Raw genomic sequence first — 17,835 nt, 5'->3', positions numbered from 1 at the left:
TCCATCCATCCTTAACATACATAGGTAGGAAAATGCCTGCTTTAAATTATCTTAGGGGAACATTCACAAAAGACCCAGCTATTCATGGCTTCACTTCCACTCACACTTCTATTTGAAACAGGTCCATAAAACACGTCCACCTATAAATCAATAGAGCTTGCAGAGAAATGTGGTGTCACTCCAAACGTGGTTGGGATCACAACTTCCATACCTGAAACAGCCATAGCACAAGATTGGGGAAGGCTGCTTAATAAAATACTTGCCCGTTTAAGCAGAGTTAAACTTGCTTCTTGATGCTGCAGGAATCAACACTGTCCCCCCCACAAGAAAACTGAGCTGGGTTGAAGACTGAAAACTTCCTTCCTCCATATTCCCCTATACAAATCAAGGGATATTTCTTTCCTTAATTAACAGAGGAATCTCTAGGACAGTGTTTCTCAACCTTAGCAACTTTAAAATGTGTGGACTTCAACTCCCAGAACCCACCCAGCATGGCTGGCTGGGGAGTTCTGGGAGTTGAAGTCCACACATTTTAAAGTTGCTAAGGTTGAGAAACACTGCTCTAGGACAAAATTCCAGACTTTAACTACAATAGATTGCCACTGCTTCTAACTGAACTCTTCTAGGACTTATAAATACCTATTAATTAGGTAATGCTTCAGCAAGGGTGCATACAGAAGAATGGCATTTTGGCTAGCATTACCTGCTTAACATACGTTTCTAAGTCATATAAAATTCTAGTTAGAAACAGACTAATAAAACAGATTTCCCCTTCTGTGTTACCACCTGCAAATTATTTCCTGCCAGTTGCTGAGAACCGCTTCCGCCAAAACACCACCAAATCTATCTTCTGCTTCTCTTTCCCTTTTAACTTTAGCTGTTCCTTTTTCTTTAAAGATAACTCACTGGTTGGTTTGATCTTTATACTGGTACAATTAGACACTGCTAAATTTGAGGCATTTTGTAATAGAGGCCGGTGGGGTGTTAGCACAAAAGCCGCACCTTGGCACGTGATTTTTGCAGAATGCACAAAATACCCAGATGCCAGCTCATAAAAACACTGCAGACAGAATAAGCAAGTCTTTGGGTTCATAATGCATTACAGCTCGTTTCAGTTCATACCAGTACATGACATGGAAGTCTCCTGTATTCTGATACCTGCAGGGAATCAACCACCAGCAGTCCAGACTAGCCTGGAATGATGCAGTGTTTTCCCTGATGATGCAGAATCCTTCATGAATGTTGACAAGATTTGCAGGCAACGTGCATTTGATTCAGCGCTCGCACAGAAAAAAAGGAGATTCCCTAAGGGAGTCTCAATTTCTGTTCCTTGAAGGAATAAAAGGTACAGCACTGAGAGAAAAACAGAGATTTGATGACAATCCAGCACACAGCCATACCCGGAGGGGAAATATTCAGGGGAAGGAATTTATTACAAGGACAAACAGAAATCCCCAATGATGAGACAGCCTATTTTAACCTAGTTTAATTCACGTATTGCATTGATAAACTATTTTTATTCAATGAATACTTTTACTTATTATTCAATATATAGAAACAGCCATGAGGTTTTTACCTATTAGAGGTGCTCTGACCAACGGCTGACCTGTTTGTTAGGCAGAGATGTCAGCAACAAATAAAAACCAGACCATCTGCCTTCTTTTAGAAATGCTTGTTCCTTGAGGTGCTAGGCAAGACCCTGGTTCCATGTTACTTGGGAATTCTTGCTAGCTCAGGAATGTTATTGGTAGGATAAAAGCCTTAGTGTACCTCTTTACCTTTAATTGAATTATGTTACTATGACTACTAAGAATGTACGTATGACATTGTTCTACATGATCGGCTTTAGGGATGTATGTTTTAATTGGTTTATAATTATGTATGCTGCTCAGAATTGTATAAAAGAAGGTTCACTCCAAGCAGGGGAGTGCCTATTTTGGAACTAATTTATTTATTTATTAAATTTATCCCCACCCATCTCCCCCTAATGGGGGACTCTGGGCGGCTCACAGCTCATTAAAACAATAAATAAATATACAATTACATCAAACCTAAAAACCTGTACAATTACTAAAAAAGAAAGAGTCCAGGAGGCCAATGGTTCAGAGCAGCAAACTTGCTCCTGGTCAATCTTTTATTTGCAAATAAAAGCTTTAATTCTTTCCACTTATCTGGTGTGGTTTGTTGGGCCTGCACGCCAGGTACAAGACCCGAGCTTTCCAGGACAACACTAAGACTAAGGACAATCAGCCGGCAGAGCGACTTCTGCTGGTGGCTACAGAACAGAAGAAGCTTTGCCTCCCATTCAATGTGTCCTATCTCTAGCATGGATGAAATTCACAGTGTACAATGACCAGCCAAACAGAACTGAATTGAATATTAGAGGAAGCTGAATGAGAAAGCTACAGTTTAAAAACAGCAACTCAGAAAGTCAGCGAACAGATCCTATATTTGAGAATAAAAACCAAGGCTTGAGAATGGGAGTTCTGTTTGGGATCAAAATGGATTTCCAGATTACAAGTTTCTAATACTCCAGAAATTCCCCAACATGGTCATGTGTGTCTCCTTCAACAGCACAGAAGACAAGGAAGAACCAGAAAGGACAAAGGGCCTTTGTATTCCCCCCCCCTCGGCAAATTGGCAGAAAACTCTGCGCAAACCGGACATTTTTAAATCCATTACAACTGCTGGACAGCTGCCTTATTTTACCTTGTTTTATTAGCAATGTATTTCATCTATTCCTTGCAGATTCCTTTCTTAAACAAGCAACAATATCCGAGTTCATATGTCACACCAAGCCATGAACTAATTCACAAACTAAGACATCTCACACTAAGTTAAACAAGTTCAGTTAAACAAATCACATTTTCAATTTGGGTTGAAAAATCCAATCCTTACATTTGTTACTTAGTCCCTCCTGTTCATTCTTCTTGAACACTGTGCCTTTTGGGTTGAAGAACATCTTAAAATTACCTGCCCAAATCAAAACTTTCATAAGTTTTCACTTTTATTCATCCAAGAGGCATTTCTCTTTCGTTTCCTCCCTTGTTTGCATATTACGTAATGCCCAACTTGCTTTTATTCTCTTTGCCCTCTCTGGTGGAAAGGGAGTGGGAGTAAGTAAGAGTTTAGTGTGTGCTTTTCTCTACAAGAGACTGGACATATACAGATAGGTGAGCATTTAATGTTATGAATGCAACTTGCTATTAATATCAAACAGTAATCAATTACTACCACCTTTTTTGTCCTGCCTCTGCTCTCTATTTTAGCACTATGTTGGGGAAACATTCAGCTCTATGGGGGACATACTCCGCCTCTGAGAATTTTCGATTCTATGGGGGGGGGGCCCGGAGGGCTCTACTAATACTTTCCCAGTGCATCTGAGAGAGGGAAGAAATTTAACTCTAATGGTCAATGTTGTCTTCAGGGGCTATTTTCCATGCATTTGAGTCCCTCCTCCCTTTCCTGCAAAGGGGGAGGAGGTAGATTGAATTCTATGGGGTGCAATGCTCCTCCTGTGCATGTGATCAGGACGCCCAACTCTAAGGTCAGCCCTGGGGGGGGTGCACTTTACTATAAAGGCAATGCTAGGTTTACAAAATATTTTCCATACACTAAAGCCCCTCCTTCCTTTCTTGCCAAGGGGAGGGGGCAGATTGGCCTCTCCCCCCCCCCCCCCGTGTGCATGTGATGAGAATGATCACTCTATAGGGCCAGTCCTGGTGGGAGGGCTGCACTTTACTATAAAGGCAATGCCTCTTTAGGGGCTAATTTCCATGCCCTTGATCTCCTCTCCCCCTCTTGCAAAGGGAGAAAACACAGATTCAACTCTATGGGGTCAAGTTACCTTTAGGGGCTAACGCCCAAGCATCTGAACCCCACCTCCCTTTCCTGCAGAGGAAAAGCACCGATTCAACTCTATGGGGCCAGCGTTGTATTTAGAGGCTACTCTCCGTGCACCTGACCCCTTCTTCGCTCTCCTGCAAGGGGCGAGGGGGCAGACTGGCCTCCATGGGGGGCCACGCTCGCCCCGAGCGAGAGCTCAACTCTAGGGGGCCAGTCCTGGGCGGGGGGGCCGCGCTCCGCCATACGGGCCCTTCCCGCTGCACCCGGAGGGGCAGACTGAGCTGGGGGGGGCTTGCTGACGTCACCGGCACTTGCCCCACCCTCCCCGCCTTGTCAAGCGGGGAGGCGCAGACCCAACTCTCGACCTCCGCACGTGCATCCCGGTGCCGGGGAAGAACTGACGTCCAGGGGGCCCAGACGCCGCCCCGGGCTATCTGAGGGGACGGGGAGGCCGCGCCCCACCGCCCAGGCCGCGCGGAGGGGAGGAGGGGAGGAAGCAATCCCACAGCCCCCCGCCCTTCGGCGGCCCCTCACCTCTTCCTCCGGGGGCTCGGGTGGGCAGCCGCCGGGACCACACCGCTGCCATGGGCCCGCCTGCAGGCTCCGCCGCCGCTTCCCTCCCGCCGGCGCGAGGAGCCGTCCCCTCTTCAACCCTCCTTCCGGTGCGGCAGGCCGCGCCCCCGGCATCCCTTCCGCCGCGGCAGGCCCCGCCCCGGCGCGCTATTGGCCGCCGCCGCGCGCTAGCCCCGCCCCTGCGGGCGCTATAGAAACGGCCAGGGAGAAAACGAACGCCCCCCGGATCCCTTTTATCGGCTGGGTTGGAGCGGGAGCGACAAGGAGGTAGAGTTAGAAAATTAAGAGGTAGCAGATGCCGAATGACTTCCGGGACTCCCGAGACCATGATGTTCCTAAATCTAGAATTAGTATAGAGTAGCCCTCTTCAAATTTGAGATCTATACACAATATGGGATACATGCCCATCCCTTGACGCCGGGCTCGTGAAGGATCGCTCCTTCCCCACACACACCTGGAGGGAGAACCATTGGAAAGGGCTAAGCCAAAAATCTAGCAGCTGTTTAGATGAGGAGGGAAAGAAAGGAGCGGGCGCTCTTGCCTTCCCGCTCTATGGTTCCTCAGCTGGGAGGAGGAAGTGACATAAAAGATCCGGAAGTTCAGGGAGCTTCACGTTTTTGCCGAGGGGGAAAGCGGTGAGTCTTCTCGTGTGGAACTGGGGGGGGGTCGATTTTGAGTGAGGGGGCGCTACTAAGGACCGGCATCGTGTAAATCGCAGTATTTATAATTGTTTACAGTCATGTTTGCAAGTTGAGCGTTGCAGTTCATGCTTGCAAATTGGGCGTTGCATTTCATGCAAACTGGGCGTTTCCATGCATGCAAATTGAGCGTTGCACTGAACAACAACAAAAGTTCATGCTTGCAAATTGAGCGTTGCAATTCATGCAAATTGAGCGCTGCAGTTCACGCTTGCAAGCTGAGCAATGCAGTTCCTTGATACTAATTTTATTTTATTTTTTAAAAATTTTTTTGCACTCAAACTTTTGTGTAAGTTTTAACCTCCATCTCTCCTTGCTTTTTAAAGAGAACAATGGACGGAGCAGACGTGTCGCTTGCAGAGGATGCTCTGCAGTCTGGCTTTGCGAAGAAGAAAAAGAAGTCTAGGAAGCGAGATCGAGAGAAATTCCAGCAGCCGACGGAGCCTCCTGAGTCTCCCGATCAGCCACCCCTTTCCTGCCAGGATGCAGAAGACAGTGAGGTTGGCAGAAAAAAATCTAAGAAGAAGAAAGCCAGGCGGGAAACGTCTGAATCCCAGGTGGATTATTCCTGGGTCACAGCAGAGCCTGAGCTGAATTGTGAGACTGAAATTAGTAATTCTGGGCACAAGAAGAAGAAAAAGAAGAAGAAGAAGAAGAAACACAAACTTAATAAACATGGTAGCGATGATGAGCTCTGGAGCCAACCAGCTCCAAAAAGCCCCAATAAACTGTGCCAGAAAGAGGACTTGGAAAACGGGGGTGGTGTTCACGATCACGTGCCATCTCATAAGAAAAAGAAGAGGAAACGAATGGAGGAGGTCTGTGTCCCTGATGAGCCTGTGAAAGAGCAGACCGAGGCCACAAGTTCAAATAGAGAAGATCCAATGGAGGTCAGCGATTCGATAGATACGCAGATGGATCTCTTTGCCTCCTCGCCTCTATCCTTGGCAGAGATACCACAAGACGACCTTCTGCAGGAGGAAGGAGATGCTCAAGAGGGGAACTGCTCTCCCGCGGCTGATGATTCAGATGTTACGGAGGTGGACCTGGTGATGGAAGGGACGTCCGCTGGAGACCATGAGCAGACGCCACCTGGATCACCACCACCGAAATTGCCTACCTCAAAAGTTAAGACCAGGTGAGCTCTTCTAGTGTCTCCTGCTGGTCCTTGTCTAGATGGGATGGGGACAAGCGAGAGATGCTAGAACTTCGGGATTTGAAATGTTGTGTTTTGGGAGGTTCTGGCGCAATAAAGAAGGTTGGTGCCCTTCAACCTCATCTTCCCCAGTCACGTTCAAGACAGCGGCATGGAACTTTGGCTCTTTCACCTACCTCTAGTGATACAAAATGACTGAATCCAACTCACTTAAAATAGAGTTCAAAATTAGTTCTTTTATTCTTGTGTTATTTGGACAGAAAGCAAAGCAAGTGTTTAATCAGTGTTGATTAATACATATAATTTCTCTGTTTTCTTGTAATATTTATTACAATAAAATATATGCCCAACAAGGCTAGCAATAAATGTACGTGCCCAACTAGGCAAACAACAGTGTATCAATAAGCAACTGCCCTACTAGGCTACCCAGGTTGCTGTTAATATTCTTGCCCAACTAGGCTACACATTCGCACAGAATACTTACATACACTCTCAACACAGTTGATCAGGCTGTGCTAGAGCGGGCTGGGAATCAGACTCAGGGCGTCCCCTGCTCCAACAAGAGTCGTCTCGCACTTCGAGGTGGGCATGGTTTCCATCCTTTCTTTTATACCCAACTTGTTGACTTAGAATCCTGGTGAACGCTTCATCCAGGTCAACTCCATCCAGGTCATCTCAATAACAGTGCATGTCAGGAACAGTTCACATTAGGAATAGTTGGGTAACTTGTTACGATGGTACCTCTCATTCCGTTATCTTATAAATTTATGATATTCACTGCATTCCTTACACCCACCAACGTTCCAGCCTTATCAGTGTGGAGAACTCATCCGTACAAGGTATCTAGCTTACATTCCAACATTCCAGCAATATGAGTTTCCTAGTAAAGTTCATGAATAGGATGAACATGGCTATTCTATGGCTATATGATTATATACTAAAAGTTAAATTCATTACACTAGTCCTTGTTGTATTAACCTTGTATTGCAGATGGGTGGAAGGGGCTGAAGCTGGGAGCATCATGGCTTACTGAAGATTGCTTTGACCACGGTGCTTTACTTCAAAACTCTGAATGATTCTGGTCCTGAAAGACTACTAATGTTAGAGAGGGTTGGTCTTTGAACGCAACAGGTTATCTTAGGCTGAAATAGTGGGATGAAGGGGTGGGTTGCATTCTTCATTGCTGAACTTCAAGTGGAGCATGCCTGAGAGCTCTCTGTCCTGATTTCTGGGACTGTTCTTTGTGAAGTTGCAGTTTTGCCTCTTAAAGTTCAGGCTTCCTTCAAATCATACTTCAGTCCTGGCGTTATTTGCCTCGGTAGCAGTTCAAAGATGATTTGCCGTAGCCGCCTGGATTTTTTTTTTAAAACTTCCTAGTCTAACCAACCACCCTAGAATTTCCTACTGGGCTCCATCCAAGCTTGCTTTATTTATACATACACACATACATCACATTGATATAGCCGCCCATCTCACAAAGCAACTCTAATGTCCTCAAGCGTTCGGACCAGATCCAACCCTGCTTAGCTTTCCAAGATCAGCCTAGTTTCTCAAATCAAATCAAATCAGGCCTTTTTTATAGCCTTTAGGCCAGAGAACACTACAATAAAAATACATAAAACTATAATTTGATTTATTTATATGTCACATTTATAGAGCCGCCCATCTCACACAAAGCAACTCTGGGCTGTGTACAACAATTAAATAATTATTAATAGAGCTAAAAAGTAGATATAAAATACAATGAGATTTATTTATTTATTTAATAGACTTGTCTCATCTGCCCATCTCCCCACATTGGGGATTACATAAAAATAAATTAATACAGTAACAGTAATGCAATAATGAAGTTTGTCTAAATGTTACCACCTAGCTGGGCACCCCGCTTTGTTTATCATACTCACATTTTTGCCTTTCCCCCCCCCTTTCTTTGTTTTGGGAATGCTTTATTTGCCCTTTTTGAGTTGTGTTTCTTTCAGCCACAAATTTGGTAGCGGGAGTTCCTCCCTGCAGGTTTACACTAAAGGGAAAAGGGATGGAGGAGAAATGAAGGGGGAGAAAGCAGATTTGGATTCTAATTCTTAAATTACAGTTCTTGTATAACATTCAGCTGGCCTGTTTGGAGACAAAGAAAAGGTGGTGTTCAGCTGTGTTACTTATGTCTTAGAGCTGGGCAGTTATAATAAATTTAAATAAATAATCTCCATTTCGATCTCCCCACAGACTGAATCAGTCCGTAACATCTGCCTCTGCGGGTACAAAACACCCACCTTCCAGCGAACATCCCCCTTCGGAAATAGGCTCTCTAGATGAAGATGAGTCCCTGGAGTTGTCGGATATGGAACAACTGGAGGCTGTCACCAAAGAGCTAGAGGAATTCATACCTCACGTGAGGACTCTGTCGGAGTTAGCGATCAAGCAGCTGGCTAAACGAGATCTGGCCAGGTTTAGGGATTTTAAAAAAAAAGGTGCGCATTTTGGTTGTGAATGCAGCAATAAGCATAACCAGGTTAGGAAAGGGAAGAAGCAAACTTAATAAGAAAAGAGAGGAAACAGGATATTCCATCTCCAAAATGCTATATAAAATGTTATGACAGTGAAACTCTGATTTAACAGTCTCCCATTTAACAGACTTCGGATATGACGGATCTGATATCTGTCTGGACATCCCTCTGAAACAGCGGACAGTCCGTTGCATTCAAAGTGCAAATTTAAATTTATGCCATTTGAAGAATGACATAATGATCCTAGCAATGCAATTCCATTGTGTCATATAAAGGATGACGCCATTACCGAAACAGTGCAAATTGTCACAGATGACATGTTTTGATGTAATTTGCACTTGTGCATTAATGCTATATTTAGCTGAGGATGTAATATGTAAAAAACCTTACACTTATTAACATCAATATTTCAAATCATAGTTAACACTGATATGAACTTGTTTTTCTCTATCTTTAAAAGTTTAAGTAATCTCAACATTAGAGGGTTAATAATCTCTCGACAAGGCTGTATATAGTCCAATGCTTCGAAATAACATAATGTATTACGCCTTATAATAATATAATAAAAGTAAGAGCCAATTTCATAGCCTAAATTTTTTCCTTTTTGACATTGTTTCATTCTCCCATTTCCATCTTGCTGCCTTGTAGGCGTCGCTGTCAAGTTCGGCACGTTTTCCAAAGCAGAAAATGACTTATTAAAAGAAAATGTTGAGGCCTTCTTGGAAGAAAGCGGGATTGAGACGGCTGAAAAACTCCTGTTCTCCCACAGATTTCCAGAAGAGCAGGCCGAAATCAAGAGACGGAAATGCCAGTACTTATTTTGTGAAGGCATTGGTGAGCGTTTGCCCGCTTTGCACTCGATAGCCAGAATGAAATCCCACTTAGATGTGCCCATTCACAATAATTATGAAGACATAATTATAAGTCTTGCTTGCTCTGTTCTTTTAATATCATTTGCATTCGTTCTAAGATGGCTCTTAATTCTTCCATCATCTCGTCCACAGCTCGGGGTATTCCCCGACCCTGGAGACTTGTTTATTATCGGGCTAGGAAAATGTTTGATCCTCAGAATTACAACGGACGGTAAGAAAAACCACCTTATTCTTTAGCAGAAGCCATCATAGAAATTTCCTGTAGGACCTCTACCTTCAGATGTTTTATATGAATGATGAAACAGTCTAGCTTGACTCAAGGTGATGGGTGCAAACCTAAAGATTTCTAATTATACGCAAGGGACTTTTGAGTAAACATAAGGAGCTTCTTAAAGATGTATACTGTTTGTGGAAAAAGGCACCACTGGATGATTGTAGATTGTCCTCCATATGAGGACATGTTTAAGCAGAAGCTGAACTACCATTAATGACAAATGTATTATCCATAAATTTCCCATATTATCAGCCGTGAGTTAAAATGCATGAACTTCAGGATATCTCTTTGGAGTCTGTGAGTAGGAAGAAGTTCAGCTTCCCATTTCGCTGTGTCTGTTCGACCTTGCAGGGTATTTAGAAGCAAGGTTGAGATGGAACAACGGTGTTCATCGCCTTGACTTCTTTGGTGCAAATGCCATCTATTATTCTCAATCAACTTTTTAGCAAATACATCACCAGGCTAAGACTGATAAGCAATAGGAAAGATGAAATGAAAAGGTTGCCAAGTTTAAGAAGAAATGGAAAGGAATGAATGTTTGTAGCTGTGGTCTCCGTTTTTTTTAAAGTAATTTTTATTGAAAGAGATTTTACATAAGCTTAAAAAACTGCAGAAACGTAAAAGGAAAAGTAGAGGAGAGAAGGAAATGTAAAAGACTAAACGAAAAAGGGAAAGATAACAAATAAAAAAAACTATAGCCATTGTCTTGTAAGTTGGATTGTGTTGGATCCAAAAATGAGAAATCACCAAGGACTTTTTTTAAAAAAAATCAAGGCCAACTTAAAGCAACATAGTTGGCTTAATTCTCCCAACCTCTTTTTAGGTATTCAAAGAAAGAAAAGAAACAGCTGCATAAATATCACGCCATGTATGGAAACAACTGGAAAAAGATTTCTGAGCATATGAACCGAAGCAGTCACTCGATTGCCTTGAAATATACGCAGATGATAGAAGGTAGGTTGATGTCTCGGTTCCCCCCACTTCCTCCAACCCCTCTTCTAAACCCCAGACTCTGTGTGTGCAGATGAGCAATTCTCCATCAACAGCTTGGCATGGTTTCTCTCCCACCCTAAGAGAAGCACCCTACACGGCAGCAGAATTGATTTCTTTGGTGTTGGCAAGGGAAGGTACCACGCTGGATATTTCTCTTGAGTCCCTCGGTCTGAATAGCAGACAGGGTTGTTCTTGTCTGTTCTAGATGTGTGTCAGTTCATATAGTAACACCTTGATCTTTTCATTTCCATTGTGATTTATCTTAGCAAATCGGTCGTACCTTTATTATGTTTTTATAGGTATGCTCAACGTGACTGTTTTTTTTTTAACATAACAGCATCATTACACAACGGGTGAAAATTCCGTCCTTTGCCTCAATTTACATCATCGCATAAATTACCAAACAGGAGGCATGCTAAATAGCTGCCCCGTTAGTCTGTTTAATAGAAGATTTCATTATATCTCATGGTGACCAAGTTTATGCTTCTGAATAGGTATTATTTATATTTGCTGTTTGGAAAACTTCGAGGAAAATTGGAGACGGGAATCCCTGTTTTTGGATCTGTCCAGAAACTCCAGTTTAGCTTTTTAGTATGCATAGGAAAGCAATCATACTTTTATTGTATATGCATACCCTGATCCAGGTGTTCCAAGGAACAGATATATGGTTTTTACAGCAACGTCTTTTTTTGTAGGCCTAATTAGTGGCTTGGAGAATTTGAAATGTTGTAAACTTGTCATGGTTCTCAACACCTTTGCCATACAGATTAGGTGCAGATTGATAAATAAGCACTAACTGTGTCATTAAAGAAATTAAACCTAAATCATCTAGAAAAATATAACTTTCTTCTACATTTCAACCAGGGCATTTTTCTTTGAGGAAGGAAAAGAAATGACTTCGGTTAATCCAGAATCAATAACTGGATAACCCGGAGCCCATTCTAATCTTTTTCTGAGCCGACACAGGATAAGTTGGATTTAGTTGCCATTTCCGATAATTCCCCATCTATACTATTGTTAAGTTTTGAGCAGGGTATCCCATGCAGTTCTTCCAACTGCATATTACACTGAGCGAGAGAAATTGCTTTATGCTACTTGTAAAAAAAAGAAACGGTGTAATAAAATGCTTTCTTGAATAGCAATGGTCCAAGGTTTGCTAAACTAGAAATTAGTGTGAATTTCCTTCAAACTGCCTCTTCAGACTTGATTAAAAAAGGGAAGAGGAATAGAAGTTTCTCTTGTTGGGTCATATCTTTTCTTGTTTTTACATTCACCCAATTATTTCCCAGTTTGCTTGTATTCAGTCAACAGACAAAGCTAAAAACAAGCCAGCATTATGATTTATGGTGTTGTTTAAGCCCCACCAGTATTGGCTAGACTGGGAAAAACGGTTGCTTCCCAGTTTGAAAAACATAATGTGGTTTGTTTTTTTGGCTTAATGTGGAGCATGGATCCTGTCCATCTGGTTGATAAATCCTGTTTTATGATTTAACAAATTATTTCCAGCCAACTTGGTGTATTTGATAAACCACAGTGGAAAAAAACTGCAGAAAAAAATGATCCTTTAATTTAGCATGCCAGCTAGCGCACTGTTCTATTTCCACTGATGGGAAGATCAGGCTCATTCTGCAAAATGTCTGGAGCTAAATGCAGGCCTTATCCATCTTGTTTTCTCATACGTATATGTATATGTGCAGACTCTAATTTGGGTCCTTGGAGTAAAGAAGAGACTCGGAGACTCATTCAAACTCTCAAAGATATTCTGAGAACTAAAGTGAAAGGCTTGGATTCTGCTTTGGAGAAAGGGGACGCCGATGAAGCGCTCATCCTTCTGCGGGAAAATCTCTACAAGGATATCGGCTGGATGAAGGTGGCAGCCAAAGTGGAGACCAGAGGTTGGAGACAGTGTAAAAAAAAGTGGTGAGGATCACGGTGGTGGTACGGGCTTCGTGCGCTGTTTGGAGTGAACATGGGGTAGTGAAGGAAAATCATCCCTTTTTCCCGTAATGTGCGTGAACATTACTTGAGAACACGCTTTCTCAAAGATGCTTTGCGGGAGGACATGTCTGTCTGGTAGCTCAAAATCAGGAGAGGTCTGGTAGCACCTTTATAACAAATTTTATTAGAAGGCATAAGCTTTGATGAACTATATCATCATTTGCTGACAGTGCCCATTCAGATTCTGCATAGAGCAAATGGGCCAGACTTTCCACAAAAGAAATACCGGACCCAAGTTTGACATCAGGACTTGGGACAAGCACAAAGTAATCGTGGTCACCAGTTCTTAGGAAAGTACAGATCCACCCAAGTTCCAAACATGGATTTGATTTGGATCACTGGATCAGTCCAATTCCAATCTGTTTCAAACTAGGGGTTTCCTGAAATGATTTGAACCCTTCCATTTTGCTGATTTGATCTGGTTCAGAAACTTGATTCGATTTGGAGATTTGACCAGCCCTCTGAGTCGAAGTTTCACACGTTTCTGTTAACCATGTTCCATAGCTTCCAGGAGGAAAAAAACACAAATATCTCAAGAATCCATTGCTGCAAAGCAGGTATAAATGTAGCCTTTTATTTTGGCCATTCCCCAGGTGTGAAAGTCCATAGTTCTTGATGTCTTTATTTTTAGAATTTATTTATGAAACTTACAGGCCAGTGCAATCTGTCACAACTTTGAACAGCTTAGAACAGGAATACACGATGATAAATAGCAAATACTGGGTCTGCAACAATGCTAACCAAATTATGTGGGTTTCTGCTCAAATCATGGAGCAGAATACGTTAGAATATCTCTAGATTTTGAAGCAGAATCCGCATGTTTCTACCACTTGTAATACTCCAGTTTTTTCTTTCTTTTTAAAGGACATCAATTGTAACAAAGAAGATGATGGGAAAAGAGCGTTTCCATGGATTGAACAACTTGCAGTTTAAGATCGACCTCATTGAAAGGTGGTATGAGAGTTAGTGCTGTATTTTTTTCTTAGTATTTTTATTTAAAACAAAGGTATATTTTCCAAAAAAAGATAATGTCTATAAATGGACAGATAATGACTGAAGTTATACAATTAATGCTCAATGTAACATTAATAAAAGATAAACCAAGAGTCATATTTATGAGATGGGTGGCAACATGAATTTGATAAATAAATACCAAGCAAAGTACGTTGAGTTGTTTTCATGATACAGAGAAGAAGTATAATTTTTTTAGCTTAATCTGTCTTGAATAACCTGTTAATTTGAAGTTTTAATGAAGATTTCTTTTGGGGATTTCAGATTGTATGAGCAGAACGTCACAGACACCAATGAAATCGATTGGGAGCTCATCGCTAACGCTATTGGGTAAAAAGCTACAGTCTCAGGGAATCTGCAACCTTAGTGCAGAGTTTGGCTATAGCATTTAGATCAGGGGTCACAACCTTCTACGCAGGGTCCAGAGGCCATGTGGCACCACTTCCAAGGGACTTTCGCTCTGCCCATGCTGATGCAGCTGGTGAAGCTGTCACCAAAATGGCATTGTATGGGCCAGGTGAATATATATTTCTTTTTGGGACCAAGGGCTGGATGATTTTGGGCAGCGGGCCACCTCCGGCTCACAGGCTGTAGGTTGCCGACCCCTGATCTAGGGGGGGTGGCAGTGGTCTACTTCAAAGGACCATGGAGATTTGAGGCTGAAATTAAGTGCGGGGCAAGCACAGGATCACCTTGCGTTCCAGACATCTCCAAAAAATGGATCCCTGATTCCTGAAGGGGGAGCAATTAGGAATTCTGTGCGTGAGAACTTAAAGGGAATGGGAATACTGCAAGCTGTTTTGTCTGTTGATCACAGCACGATGTAGGCATCATTTTCCTTGGCTTTCTCATTCTCCCCCCAGAAACGCTCCTCCAGATTATGTCCAACAGAGATATTACAGACTAAAGACAGCGTACGTTCCTTTTTGGAATGAAAAAAATTTCCCAGGTAAGTTTCTTTGCACCCGGCCCTTTTTTTTCTGGTGGCAGTGCAAAAAAGAAAGGCCTTTTCCATTAGTGAGCAAAAATTTCCTCTGGCTAGCTTCTGCTGGCTGGCAGTTGTGCTACGGGATGGTTTGCAGACGCACGTGCCCAAGGCTTAAAGGCACAATTGCTAAAAATGTGGCTGAGAGGTTTGAGATGACACATTTCAAATCCTTGTTTCGTTCTCTTATCTGGAACTTTATGGAAACATCTTGGAAGTTATCGGTATTAGGGACGAAAAACGGGTGGTTTGGGGGAATCGTATCACGGGGGAACTGGCAAGTATCTGACCTTGAAAAAGATAATAAATGGGGTCAGGTCTAGTGAATACTTGGGTGGGAGACTACTAAGAAGTTCCAGAGCTGAAAGTCAGATAGGGAAGTTAAAAAAAAAAACCAACTCTGGAAAAAAGCAGTGATGGCCACTTCCAGATTATTATCAAGGAAGCTAGAGGATAGTCACCAGGAATTGAATTTGACTCCTGGAATTTTCAACATCTTTCCACCTCGGGCTAATAATAGAATTACTATTATTATCATTGTCGTCATCATTCTTCAGAATGATTACAGAATGCCCTTTAACACGAAGGCCCCAGAAGGGGTTTGTGGCTCCGTCGTCATCCGCATCTTCTAAAAATGGACATTCTCGTCTCTTGCCCCTTTGAGGCAGAAAGCGAGTGAAAACTAGCCTCTTTTCAACTTGTATCACCCGTTTTGTATATTCTTCCAAAAATACACTACAACCCAAAGAAAGAAAACAGTAGCACAAAGTCAGAAATTTAGCCTCCCGCTAAAATATCAGGGCCTGTCAGTGTCAGCTTTACCAGGTGGACCAGACAGGAAACATGACCAGATGAGCTAATTCTACTTAGAATTAACAGAATCTTACAAATCTGAAAATTTGCACAGAGTTCTCCCTCTGTCTCTTTTACTACCTGAGAAACTAGAGAGGGTCCCTTCTGAGCCTTTCTCCACCCATTATGCTCCTGAGGGCTATGCTCCCTCTTATCTGACCATTCCCTTGGCAGCGTCTCTTCCAGTCTCCCAAGGTCTTTCCCACATACCATCACACTCAGGTCCCATGTGGTCCTCTTTCCAGAATTCATGTCCTCCTTGGTGATCTTCCACCCCCTTTGATTGAAATGTCCTTTTCTTCCCCTAGAAATTATTGACTACCTTTTTGAAGAGACATTGCCCATGTTGAAGGAAAGCATGGAGAGACTGTCCAAAAGACGTACGACCAGAAACAAGGACAGGAGCTGGAAAAAGTCCTTCCAGTTCAATGACATCTTCCAGGATGAGCTGGAGGATGACGAGTTAATCTCAGAAGACGACAGCGATGAAGAGATGGGAGAACCCAGTCACGTTGATGGCTGAGACGCTACCCAATGCTGTGAGTTCCTAACAAATTCCATCAGTAAGAAGCAGGAAGGGAGCATTCTGGATATCGCAGGGAAAAGATGATGGTTGCTCTCATTTGCTTCCCTGCTTTTATTTTTAAAGAATATATAAATATTTAACTTTTTATTGATGCTGCTTCAGACGTTGAGGAGAACGTTGGGTTCTAGAGAAGGGAAAGCCTATCTCGGCTCATGGATGATTCTCTGCTGCTAAGAAATACCCTGCAAAGTTTTGGGCTACACGTGATGTATCTTAAGCAGGTGTGTGTTCTGGAACCCCAAAAGGCCATTGGAGCAGTTAGGATGGTGCTGACGCTTTCAGTGTTGATGGTCTCCTAATCAATACTGGATTGTTGGAAAAGGGAGATGTCTGGAACCTCAAGATGACGTGGGTAGCTTCTCCTGGTCCAGAAAGATGCCAACTGCCATTCTTCCTGGCCATGCCAGTGACAGCATTTCCAAGCTGAAGTTATGGGACAAGTTCCACCTTTTGCGGTGTCTGTTGATCCTTACTCTCCCTTAGAGGAAAATCTCAAGATCTTGCCATCTAGTCTCCACTTCACAAAGAGCCAGCCATCTTTTTCCCCGGGTGCCAAACTCCCCAATCTTTTTAAAACTGCCACATTTCCAATTGCCAAATCTCAGGGGGATTTGAACCCTTCCCTCCCCCCAAATTTTCATGGGATTTGAACCATTTAATAGTGAAATATATATTTTCAGCTTGGCACGGACCAAAACGCTTTCAAGTCAGATGAGACGTTTCCCAACCAGCGGAGGACCGATGAACAAGATAACTCGCCCCATTTTAGCTGGGAATAAGAGATTTTTCAAGACCAGAGCACACAACGCATTCCATCTTTTGACCATCCTGTCTCGCCTCGCTTAAATTCTCTTTCCAGAGCCGTTGTAATCCTTGCAAAGGAAAAGCGGCTGTTTTCTTCTTCTTGAGAAGTTTCAAGAAGGTGGCAATGCTCTAAAAAAAATCTCAGTATTCAAACAACGTTGCATTCATGGATGGAAAAGGTCCTGAAGTTGAGGTGTTTAAAAGCACAAGCGATCCTAGTTCAGTTCAGTTCAGTTCATGCTCACATTGTACAGTTGTAGAGAAAAGGTGCTGAATTACACGAGGCTATGGGGTCCCTCCAAACAGCAGAGTTCAAATGATCTTTGTCTTTCAGGCGTACAAAGGGCGTGGTCGCATAAGGATTTTATTTTTCTAAAAGGGTTTTCTGGTGGGATGGGTTCTTTTGGATGCAAAATAATATTTGTACTGGTTTTCAATAAAATTCTTTAAAAAAAATTAGAAGGCTGTGCTGCACGTTCAGAGTCTCATCTTTGACCCTTTCTGGCTTTCTTGATGGATGTTTCTGGACCTCAAGCATCAGGTACCCTTTTGATAGCCCAAAACTGCTCTTGCAGGTCAAAGGAATAATGTGAAATGAACAGCCCTGAGATTTTCTGATTATTGAGGGGTTTTTTTTCATAGGTTCATTCCTCTTTTCCCTTTTTTTCTTTTTTCTTTAAAAA

General features: G+C 42.7%; 2 protein-coding genes across 3 annotated transcripts in view; one reads left to right on the top strand and one right to left on the bottom strand.

Moving 5' to 3' along the window:
* The window catches only part of SETX (senataxin), a 43,249-nt gene extending 38,710 nt beyond the window's left edge, over positions 1 to 4,539 (bottom strand). Inside the window, exon 1 of the mRNA XM_088147062.1 lies at positions 4,381 to 4,539. The gene's annotated coding sequence lies outside the window, so the exon portion shown is untranslated. The remainder of the gene's footprint in view (positions 1 to 4,380) is intronic.
* Positions 4,540 to 4,653: 114 nt separating this feature from the next.
* Positions 4,654 to 17,577, top strand: TTF1 (transcription termination factor 1). Of its 2 annotated transcripts, none has more exons than XR_003084379.2 (11): positions 4,654 to 5,054; positions 5,444 to 6,255; positions 8,497 to 8,741; positions 9,426 to 9,611; positions 9,782 to 9,860; positions 10,747 to 10,877; positions 12,614 to 12,836; positions 13,779 to 13,865; positions 14,190 to 14,442; positions 14,789 to 14,874; positions 16,071 to 16,105. XR_003084379.2 is itself a non-coding variant. In XM_007425200.3 (11 exons), exons 2-11 carry the CDS (start codon positions 5,450 to 5,452, stop codon positions 16,283 to 16,285), a joined length of 2,124 nt encoding a protein of 707 aa, XP_007425262.2. In that variant the 5' UTR covers positions 4,655 to 5,054; positions 5,444 to 5,449; the 3' UTR covers positions 16,286 to 17,577. The 2 variants fall into 2 exon arrangements, 1 of the variants encoding a protein (XP_007425262.2); XM_007425200.3 differs by having other exon boundaries at positions 4,655 to 5,054; positions 14,190 to 14,255; positions 16,071 to 17,577.
* The last annotated feature ends 258 nt before the right edge of the window (positions 17,578 to 17,835 follow it).

The sequence above is a fragment of the Python bivittatus genome, unplaced genomic scaffold (assembly GCF_059951505.1).
Source record: "Python bivittatus isolate LINGU-HERP-01145 unplaced genomic scaffold, Pbiv_v1 ctg000160_np1212, whole genome shotgun sequence".
NCBI lineage: Eukaryota > Metazoa > Chordata > Lepidosauria > Squamata > Pythonidae > Python > Python bivittatus.
This window is presented reverse-complemented; position numbering and strand designations above follow the sequence as displayed.